This window comes from Helicoverpa armigera, chromosome 16 (genome assembly GCF_030705265.1).
Source record: "Helicoverpa armigera isolate CAAS_96S chromosome 16, ASM3070526v1, whole genome shotgun sequence".
Classification (NCBI taxonomy): Eukaryota; Metazoa; Arthropoda; class Insecta; order Lepidoptera; family Noctuidae; genus Helicoverpa; species Helicoverpa armigera.
In genome coordinates, this window is record NC_087135.1 from 11,699,836 (window position 1) to 11,711,283 (window position 11,448).

Consider the following 11,448-nt stretch of genomic DNA (forward strand, 5'->3'; position numbering starts at 1 on the left):
AGAGAAAGTATATTACAAGATAGCCCTATTAAATAAAAACTAGAATTATGATGATAATTTGAAGTCTTAAAAAGCACCGGTTAAAAAATAATAAGACATTCTTGATGATATTGCAGTACATGACATCGTTTCAATCGTGCTTTATTTATTACGGTCTGGAATCTCGTCCTTTGGCCCATGTATATATTCATTTAATGTATACAATATATTCAAATAACTGACATGTTTATCTAATAACATACAATTAAGTCATGAATTCATGATGATCATGAAGTTCCTAGTGAAAAACTAATAGCAATGCTGTCTATAAACGATAAAATGTATAAAAAACCAGTGGGAATTTATCATGTTTAATGTCCAATATCTTTTGAATCGGTGCTTTATATAATATTAAATCTAGATATCTTACAAATATGGCTGTAAAGCTATCGTATGACATAGAACTGGAATTTGGGCATTGCATGGCGTTGCTGAGTTTTGACTCCATACTAATATGGGCATGATCCTTTAAATTCAACGTGCCGAGTAGAGTATTACGTTTTAATCCTCCCATATATGTAATTATAGGCAAAACAGTTATGTTGTGCGTGCGAGCAGGCAGTTCAATATGATTTGCAAGCAGCATGATTTGGATCCTTTCTCAACAAGTGTGGCGGCAGGAATGAGTGGCGAATTTTGGCGTTATTGTTGTTAAGCAATTTACGGACTCAACGTTGTGTAGCGGAAACTTTGGATGCTCGACTCCAGGGAGCTGGTTACTTGGTACAGAAAAAATGGAATTCGGTCTGCAGCTAATTGGAACGTTTTTAACATGGTTCGAATCGCGACTTAATAAAACAAAAAAATTTGGCCATTTTCGCCGGGGAATTCGCAAATCCTAATGAAGATGCCGAATCTTCATTCCAGGGAAAGAAACAACATAACGTGATAGTGTTAATCGAAAGTACTGAAAGGTTTTGAAGTGAAATATCAATACAACATAATGTGGTCATTCGTCATAGTAAAAACTTCGCATTGGGTGTTAGGTGGGGTATGGTGCAGGGCGAAAGACAATAAAAGCAGAGCCGTGGCTGTAAGCGTATATTGTGAACTAGGAGTAGAGGCGCAGCGTGCCGTCGGCGCAGGCGGCCAGCAGCCAGGGCTGCGCGGGGTGCCAGCGCAGCTCCAGCACGCACAGCTGCTCCGTCACCGCGCCCGCCGCCAGCTGCTTCAGCGGCACCAGCAGCGGGTTCTGCAGCAGGTCGCTGCGGAGGGAACACTGCGGTTAGCGGCCATACATGTAATATTATACTAAACAAGTTGCGCACTCTCAAAATATATATTTACGAAAATTAACTCTATTCCAACGCAATAAGGTACTAAATTGGCTGCATAATACACAGAGGCAAATCCGAGCCGAAAGGGATAGTTAGAACGGAGGCCGTGTGTCTCGTTCTAACACCTTGCCAGCATAAAAAAATGTTATGATCAACAGTTTTGTCTTCCCAAAAAAGCAATTGAATCACTTATATTCTTATCTTATTTTAACAGTTGTAAGTCAACAAATTAACCTTTTCACCGCCACGCCATATCGGTATTCCTATGCCCTGTACGCCAAGCCCGAAAATCTTAATTTTAAATATCTACTAAAAAATACATAAAAGTAATGATTTAATAGGTTTATTTTGTATTTTTCTGCGACCTGTTTTTTGTCGAGTATAGCCGTCGTTGGCGCACAGGGCACGCTTGCTCATGTCGGCTATAGCCGACATTGGCGTTCAAAAGGTTAATAACAATCGCATTAATTTATTCGTATTTATTCTTAAAACGTAAAGAACATAAATTTTTATAGTGCTTTTTTTATTTTCTAGCAGTAACCCCGGGTCCCGATTATCCTAAGTTAATAATGTCAAAAATCGAATAGAACTCGAATCGCAATATGATCGCAACAGCAGTTTTAACCATATCGGGCATTCTGCTAGTGCTACTAATAAAAGACCAATCGTATTCCAACGATATTCGATTGGTTTTCGATTGGTCTGCTATTTTGGTGATTTTGGTCTATACGGTAGTTTGCTCTACAATCATATTGCAATCGTAAATCATTTGCAAACAAAATGATTCATTATTGAATGACAGAAAAGGATAAAAACGTTTATTTCAAAGAAAAAATAGCGGAATGCCACATACGCTTCAATCGTAATCGAGTCGGGATTGGATCTCAGTCGAACGTGAATCGTATGTCGCTTAAGTAAAATTAGAAGAATCGGGCCCCTGATATGTTCATGCAGCGTTCTGGCCACCAGATGCCATTTTATTTGACGAAATTAAATCAATTTAAACTATTAAATGGTGAAAAAGAGTTGCGTTTATGCTTGTGGTTGGAATATATCGTCCTACAGGTTAGCTAATAATAACATTTTCGTAAATCAAACAACTAGGGTGCCCATGAATTCTTGTAATGAGTCAAAATATGTGTGATGGATTCTAAAACTGTTGTACTATTGTTAAAGCTTCCCAAAAAAATGAAGAAAAGCGACAAATGTCACTTACTGCTTTTATACTGCTAATTCCCGCTAATTATTAAAAGCCTATATTAGTATCTTAAGCTAACAAACTGCGTAAGTTAAGGCTTCAATACCAATCTGTGTTTAATAATCTTAGCAAATTCGGATTTGTCTCACATATCTTAATCTCATAGTCACCCTATTAGAAAGGGACAGACGGCCTCCGTACTAACTGTTTGACTGGGCTCGTTTTTTGTGTATAAGTGCGCAGTCCTGTTTAGTATATGAGGTGTATGTGGCGGCACTGACTTGTAGACCATGCCGTGCGACACGACGATGTGCGCGTCGTCGCCGGCGGACGCGAACAGCGGGTAGCGCCGGTGGAAGGCCACGCTGCGCACCGCGCCGCCGTGCAGCCGCAGCGTCTGGTACGGCTTCGACGACAGCTCCAGGTCGAACCTGCACGTAATTTTTTTTCCAATAATAATTCATTTCCGAAAAACTCGTGGTGGCCTAGTAAAGAGCCAATCTCTCGAGTTTGAGTGCGTGGGTTCTTTTTCGATGAATCGGCTCCTAAGTCCCAGACTGAACATTTTACAAATTGACCCTCCATGATACAATACAAGATAAATCCGTTCAAACTATTGCGCAATCCCCAATATAACACAACCTATACATATATGTATAAATAGCACAAGTCGTAACATAGGAGAGCGGGGGCACGTACCAGACGCACTTCCTGTCGTAGGAGGCGACGAGCAGGTTGTCGCCGGCGGGGTGCACGGCCAGGTGGCTCACCCACTGCGCGCCCGTCAGCAGCTTGCGCACCAGCTCCTGCCGCACCAGGTCGTACACGCGCACCACGCGCTGCGTCTGCGCCACACACAACGTCACTGTACCGCCCGGTTGTCTACTTATTTACGTACAGAGATGAGAAAGTGTGTCAAACAACATTTGAACAACATCGATGGCAAGACATAACGCACTGTCTTTACTTTTGTTTAGGTACTTATAATTTACAATTAATAGTTATTTGTTAGGTATACAAGAGTGCAAAGTTGCTTTTTAACCGCGGTCTCAATTTTGATGACCCTCGCTGTCGCTCAGGATTCTTAAATTAATAAAAAAAATCCTGGGCGATAGCGAGGGAATCCAAAGAGCACAAGGTGAAAAATGTTTGCACTCGAGCGGAACACGTAGGTAACTTTTCATCCCACCTCATCGAGGAAATTTCTAAACTCAAAAAAAGAAAATGGCACGCACGTCACACATGGCAAGTTAAAAAGATGTTCTTACCTATTAAAATTTATTTACGCAAAAACTCAGTTTAAAAATGTAATGAGGTTTAAAATCGACCTCAAAACAATAAAAATAGTTATTTGTTATACAAGAGTGCAAAGTTGCTTTTTAACCGCGGGCTCAATTTTGATGACCGAGCAAGCGAAGGATTCTAAAATTGAAACACGAGCGTAGCGAGTGTTTCAATAATTAGAATCCTGAGCGACAGCGAGGGAATCAAAAGAGCACAAGGTGAAAAATCTTTGCACTCGAGTGCAACACGTAACTTTTCATCCCACCTCATTGAGGAAATTACTAAATGCAAAAAAACAAAATGGCGCGAGTACATATGAGTATCAAATTAAAAAGTATTATCTATTAAAGTTAATTTATTTGAAAACTCAATTTAAAAATGATGTTAAAAATCTATGTAAAAACAATAATAAAAATTACTTAATTAATTGAATAATTAATTTAAGCAGTATTTTATTTGTTTAATATGTATTTGTTTGAAAAGTCTTATCAAGATTGTCACAAATGGAGTATTGCACACGATGTTCTAAATTCAAATCACTTTGCCGCTCTAGAGGATAAAAACGGATTTTGCGCTCAGATATCAAAGGGTAAAACTACTCTTTCCGAGATGGTGGGATGAAAATAATAATTTCATCCACGTATACATTATAATTATATAATATTAAAAAAATCCTTTTTTAATTGAAAAATGTTTACGTAAGCATGGGGGAGGGGCTAAAAGCTTTGTCTACTTTTGCTGACAAGGGGGATGGGGGGGAGGTAAATAATTGTAATAAATCTGCTTACGCAATATTTGAACGGCCCCAAAGCGTAAAGGCTCTGTCCGAGATGGTGGGATGAAAAAATATTTGATTTAATTTGAAAATGAACTTTCGTATAAATATCAGGCAAGTCTTTCAATCACGTATGAAAAAATATCGATTAAACAGATCGTAAGAGACGGGTCTTGGAAAACCTGATAGCAATTTTGAGTTTTTCATCCAAAACCAAAATAATTAGAAGGACTTACGGCAACGAAGATGAGGGGTCGCGAGGGGTGGAAGAGCGCGCACTGCACGAGCCCCTTGCTGCGCGTGAACGGCAGCTGCGAGCGGCGCCGCGACAGCTGGTGCACCACCACCGCCCGCGCCGCCGCGTCCGCCAGCGTCACCAGCACGTAGTCGCCGCGCGCGTGCCACGCCACGTGCGTCACGCGCCGGAAGTGCTCCAGCCGCACGCGCACCCCGCGCGCCCACTCCTCCGGCGCCGGCGCCGCCCACGCCACCGCCGCCGCCACGCGCGCCTCCACCGCCTCCCGCGCCGCCGGCGCCGCCTCCAGCAGCTCGTCCGTGCGCCGCGACACCCGCGCCGGCGCCACGCCCGGGCTCAGCAGCAGCAGGCGCTCGCCCACCGCCGCCGCCACCAGGCTCAGCCCTGGCGCCGGCAGCCACGCCACGCGCGCCACGGCGCCGCCCAGCGCCAGCACGCGCAAGCATCGCCCCGTCGCCACCTCCCACACTGCGGGCGGTACTACAGGCTACAGGCGCGGCACGACACCCGCGCACGAGTCGCGCGCCCGTCTCACAGATTGCCCACAATGATACGTTGCTCAAAATGTACGAAAAATACAATCTTCGGAAAGGTAGCAGATAGTTGATCGAAACTGTATTTAATATTTAATCCATTAACATATAAAATTTTATATTTATTATTTCAGTAAGAAGGACTTAAATGCTGCACTAAATAAAACTCAAATTATAAATGTTTTTTTATAATTTGAGTTTTATTTAATTAATATTTAGTACCTATATCTTGGACATCAATGACTGTGTTTCGGAGGGCACATTAAACTGTAGGTCCCGGCTGTCATTTATTATCCGTGGCAGTAGTTACGGGTAGTCAGAAGCGAGTACGTTTGACACCAGTCTAACCAAGGGGTATCGGGTTGCCCGGGTTGAGAAAGTCAGATAGGCAGTCGCTCCTTGTACAACTCTGGTACTCGCAGCACCAGGCTCGGGAGATAATGAAGCTTTTCCACTACTGGTTTTCTATAGAAACATTGAAAAAGGTAGAGAGCAAATGTAAGGTTGGCTGACCGCGCATGGTGCCGTCGTCGCCGCCGGACACGACGTACTGGCCGCTGGGGTCGAAGTCCGCGCTGCGCACCAGCCCCGCGTGGCCGCGCATGCGCAGCGCCTCGCTCGTGGGGAAGGGCTGCAGGTCGCGCGGCGCCGGCAGCTTGGGCACCAGCTCCTCCGGCCGGATGGTGAGCTGCACAGACACACGCTACAGGCGCTGATGCGGGCGCAGGCGGGCGAGGCGGGCCGACACTCACCCGCATCTTGATGGCACGCGGCGCCAGGTACAGGTCGAGGCAGCGCAGGAAGCGCTCGCGCGTGAAGCGCTCGTAGGCCGGCACGGCGCGCAGGCTGGCGTGCCGCGTCGGCAGGAACGTGTACTTGCGCTTCCACGGCGTCTCGCTCAGCTTGTTCCACTCCTTCATCTGCGGACACGCGAGGCGGTGAGGCGGGCGGCGCGGGGCGCGAGGCGCGAGCTCTCACGAGGCACTCACCTCCTTGGCGTCGAGCAGGTACTCGGGCGGCGGGTTGTAGCTCTCGGCGTGCGAGGGCAGCGCGCGGCGCGGCGCGGGGATGTGGCGCTGCAGGCCGCGCGGCGCGTCGCCGGAGCCCCACAGGTTGTAGAACTGCTTGCTGCGGCGGGCGCGGCGCTCGTCGGCCAGCTGGCGCCGCGTCTTGGCCCAGCCCATCTTCAGCGCGTGCACCAGGCGCGCCACCTGCTGCTGCTCGGAGCGCGACGGCAGGAACGAGCGCTTGTGCTCGGGGAAGGCGCGCAGCGGCGTCGCCAGCACCTCGCGGCTGAACCACTCCACCCAGGGCTGCGGACACAGGCGCGTCAGACGGAAGCCGGCGGGCGCGGGCGCCGGGCTGCGGGCTACGCACCTCGTACTCGTCGTGCGCGGCGTCGGGCACGTGGCCGGCGCGCAGGCGCTGGATGAGCTCCAGGTCCTGCTTGCTGAGCACCACGTCCTGGCCCGTGTTGGGGTCGCGCACGGTGCGCCAGAAGTCGGGATCCTCGCATTGCCTGCACAGAGAAGGCACGTGACGGCGGCGGTGAGGCGGGAGGCGAGGCGGCGGCGGCGGCGGCGGCGCGCTACTCACTTGAGGAAGTCGTCGATGGCGTCGCGCTGCGGCGGCTTGAGCAGGCGGCGGCCGGCCAGGTCGTAGCCCACGTGCGGGTAGTCGCGGTACCACCAGGCGGGCACGGCGCCGCGCGTGTTGCGTCGGTCCTCCTCGTCCGACGTGTCGCCCGACGAGTACTCGTCTGCAACGCGTCGCTCCACTCAGTCGCGCAAACCGACAACACATTTGATAACTACTGCATTAGCATTGTAGTTACTATCTCCTAAAGTCGCTATATAACGTCTATAAATTGCTTGACAACAATAACGCAGGATTTTACTACACATTCTAAAAGCTCAAAAGTAACTAAACACTCAAGTTGACAAAAAGTAGGTTAGCCACCAGAACTCCAACAACATTAAGGCCGTGTTCAAACTAAACTGACTGTCAGCCGCCGAATGTGAGCGAACGTTATTCACTTTTTCGTTCACATGTAACCGACGATACGTTATCTACTTATACTTGTCGGAGGCGTCATCAGGATGGCACTATCGTCCGACATCAGTTAGGGTAATCAAGCAAAGAGATAACTCAAAGAAACTCAAAACTCAAACAAACTCAAAACTCAAACGTTTATTCAAATTAGTCAGAACAAAAGACAGCCCCCAAAACGCCCGCCCTTCGCCACTTCCTATGTGTTTTGGCTGGGGAGAAGAAGTGGCGGAACAAACTCCCCAGCAACACATGTCTGTCTGTTAGGTTAGAAGAACCGTTACAATACAAAAATCATAAGACACTACAATTAGTTTAGGTACTACAACGCTAGGCAATAACATCAGGTACACTACACGTAACGAAAGGCAGTAACGCGACAACTCCACGAAGACTCGACGAAGCCTCGACCAAGACTCGATCAAGACTGAGCTCCGCGGACGCCACGCTGACCGCCACCACTCTGCCAAGCGCGCCAAAATGTTGTTTCACCGGAAACGCCACCCGAGGGCGCGCTTGCGTGACGTTTAGTGTCCGTGATATTGACAATCTCCGACATACTAATATTATAAAGAGGAAAACTTTGTTTGTTTGGTTGTAATGGATAAACTCAAAAACTACTCGACCGATTTTAAATATTATTTCACTATTAGAAAGCTATATTATCTGCGAGTAACATAGGCTATATTTTATCCCGGTGCGGGCAGTAGCTCCCACGGGACGCGGGTGAAACCGCGGGAAAACAGCTAGTGCCTAATATGCATACACGCTGACATTCGGCCGCTGACAGTCAGTTTGTTTTTAACGCAGCCTAAATCTAAAAGTATTGAAATCTGTGTAATCGTGTCCAATTAAAGGTCTAGGCTTTAAACTATTTTATCCATTTGAATCATGTAAATTATGATGTGAAGTCAAAGCTAGACTTTTTTTTTGCTGCCATAAAACTAACTTCAATCAAACTGATCTGAAGTGTAAAGTATAAAATATTTTAATTGCTATTTAAAAAATAATTATTATAAACAAAAGACTCATTACTTATGCTATAATAAGACGGAGAAAAAACATAAATTAAAATTGTTCAGCGACACTTGGCTATCGACACAGTTTTAGCTACTTTTGAAGTTTAACAATGAATGTGCAGCGGATGCGTAAGTAATGCATGTGTTTGTGTTTTGGTTTGGATGTGTGTGTGACGTACCTTTCTGTTCTACTGGTTGTATGTTAACAGTCGCTCTCTTGATGGTATCTGCTAATCTGTCTATACTGGCGTCACTGTTGTTGTTGCTGCGAGCTGGCTTGTTCGCTTTCTGTTTCTGTGGTTTGGTGTCGCTGGCGGAGGAGTGCGACTCGGCGCCGCTGTCCGCGCTCCGCGACTCCTCGCTGTCGTCATCAGCCTCCGAATCATCATCAGCTTCCGAATCTGTTAGCTCCTGTGGCAATTCACATAATTATGTCAGTCGGTCGGTTAGCCCCAGGGTAAGCTATTTACGCTAAGGGTGCAACACAACATAACCGATAAACTTCATTAAGTCAAATACAAAAATGATAAATATATGCTTACAAATAAATGTATACGTATTCACCTTCGAATTATCTTATTTTATTTTATTAAAGGGAATTAATGTTTTTATGTAGGGGGATTTTAAAAAAATGTATATTTTCCCTATGGTTAGTCTTCAAGCAATTATATTATTGCCATTTATTTTTCATTGATTCATGATGCATCAAATTAACAAAACCAAATGGCGGCAAATACAGCTTTATAAAAATAAATGAAAGGAAAAACATATAGACTCAACCAATATACACACGAAGTTTTTTCCCGATGTCTACATTTTTCGACAGTAGGTAGCCCTCGATTTCTTAGGATTTCTGTGATTATAGTAAAATCACAATCATAAAGATTATTTTTAAGGAGCACCCTTAAATTTTAATCAACCTCCGAGCCTTTTCCCAACTATGTTGGGGTCGGCTTCCAGTCTAACCAGAATCAGCTGAGTACCAGTGCTTTACAAGAAGCGACTGCCTATCTGACCTCCTCAACCCAGTTACCCGGGCACCCCGATACCCTTTGGTTAGACTGGTGTCAGACTTACTGGCTTCTGACTACCCGTAACGACTGCCAAGGATGTTGAATGTCAGCCGGGACCTACAGTTTAACGTGCCATCCGAAACACAGTCATTGGTGTCTAAGATATACTTAGAAAGTACATACAAACTTAGAAAAGTTGCATTGGTACTTGCCTGACTTGGAGTCGAATCCGCGCCCTCATACTCGAAGACCGTATGATCATAATATTTCATACATTGCCTAGGTATTGTAAAGAATGATACAGTTTGCCGGTAAGGTATCGTCTGGGACGGGTGACTTGTAGCCAAAATACTCACTGATGATCCATCTGAAGCGTCGTCTGGCTGGTCATCATCTCCAAATGTAGAGTCTGCACTCTCATCAAATAGTACCTCCTGAAACATTTTCTTAACTCTATTCTAACCACTTCAATGAATATTAATAGGATAGTATTACAAATATTTTGCTTTTTATAATTTAAATAAGCCTATTTCTATGCCATTACTTAAGTATTCTGCAAAAACACCTGCCAAAAGTTTGCAAAGCAAGTCATTGTTATATCATTGCGATATTTATTTTTAGCCACATTTTATGTATAAACTAAACTTTTAAATAAACAGTAGTATCTTTAGTTAAGTGCCTACTCAAATGTTGTATAGCATACTCAAAAAGCTGTTATACTGTTATCACATAGGACCACAATATGTATTTGGTAAGTGTAATATATCCCTTATGTATTGGCATCATGAAAGCAATAACCAAATAACGTATAAGTGTTCACATGTGAAAGAATAACTAATTGTATGAAGTTGATATTAGTGAGTAAAGTTTACATCTTGTTCATGATCTGAGACATCTCCGGCCTCGTGCTCCGAGTCGGTAGCGTCTCCTTCTGCATCCAGTGTGCCAGCTATCAACTCCTCTGATTCTGACTCTTCTTCTGACTGAAAAACATCAATCAATCATTTTACAATTATTTAAGAAAAATACTGTAAAAATAAAACATGATTGGCAGTTGTTACAGGTAGTTAGAAGCCAGTAAGTCTGACACCAGTCTAACCAAGGAGTATTGGGTTGCCCGGATAACTGGGTTTAGGAGGTCAGATAGGGCAGTTGCTCCTTGTAAAGCACTGGTACTCAGCTACATCCGGGTAGATTGGAAGCCAACCCCAACATAGTTGAGAAAAAAATGCTTGGAGGATGGATGCGTACATTGAATGACTACCCGTACTGACAAAGAATGGGCTTAGAAATGGCTATTTGCTTCTGGCTATCACAATATTAGCATCTACACTGTAACTCAAAGTTTATCAGAAAACATGTTGCATAATGTACAGTTTTCTTAAATCCCAATGTTGTCTTTAAATAACAAATACCATGCACAAACCTAGCTACCCCTACTAACACGACTGCCAAAAGATGTTCGTACGACACCAGGGATCCACTAACTTAACGTACTTTCCGAAGTACGGAAGAACTCGTCATGACTAGATGATCACCCATCCTCAGATCGACCGATCACGCCAAGCATTAGTAAACGGTTGATCGATCCGCACAGGTGTTACATAGCCAGGCGATTGAAAATGCAAATGAGTGTAAGGTGCTAAATTTTGGGTATTCATTATGTTGATTATTGCGTATTATGTTGGTTACACTATATGTAGTTAAAAATATATAAAGAACAATAATGATAAACGGATGACAACCGGCAGCATGGTGAGTTGCAACAAAACACTGCGATTTCATGAATTATAAATGTACACTTACTTCGTTAGAAACTTTTAACGATACATTTTGAGATCCTTCAAATCCCGCTTTTCTTTTGAGTAATCCTTGCTTAAATGGAGGCATTTTAACTATAATAATCGCATATTATTTCCCTTTTCACTGTAATAACAACACGTGTTTTTGACATCTAATCGCTCTCGCCGTGCCGCTGTCACATTGATTGAACTGTCAATTTACT

At 44.7% G+C, this 11,448-nt stretch overlaps 1 protein-coding gene across 1 annotated transcript; it reads right to left on the reverse strand.

Moving 5' to 3' along the window:
- Positions 1 to 1,067: 1,067 nt before the first annotated feature.
- LOC110381586 (ribosome biogenesis protein BOP1 homolog) lies at positions 1,068 to 11,436 on the reverse strand. The gene is made up of 13 exons (XM_049844175.2): positions 11,250 to 11,436; positions 10,316 to 10,426; positions 9,800 to 9,877; positions 8,610 to 8,841; positions 6,959 to 7,121; positions 6,740 to 6,881; positions 6,352 to 6,675; positions 6,115 to 6,282; positions 5,876 to 6,050; positions 4,810 to 5,297; positions 3,214 to 3,359; positions 2,796 to 2,945; positions 1,068 to 1,244 (listed from the first exon to the last, which is right to left on the reverse strand). The coding sequence occupies exons 1-13, from the start codon at positions 11,331 to 11,333 to the stop codon at positions 1,091 to 1,093; spliced, it is 2,415 nt and encodes an 804-aa protein (XP_049700132.2). The 5' UTR covers positions 11,334 to 11,436; the 3' UTR covers positions 1,068 to 1,090.
- Positions 11,437 to 11,448: the final 12 nt, after the last annotated feature.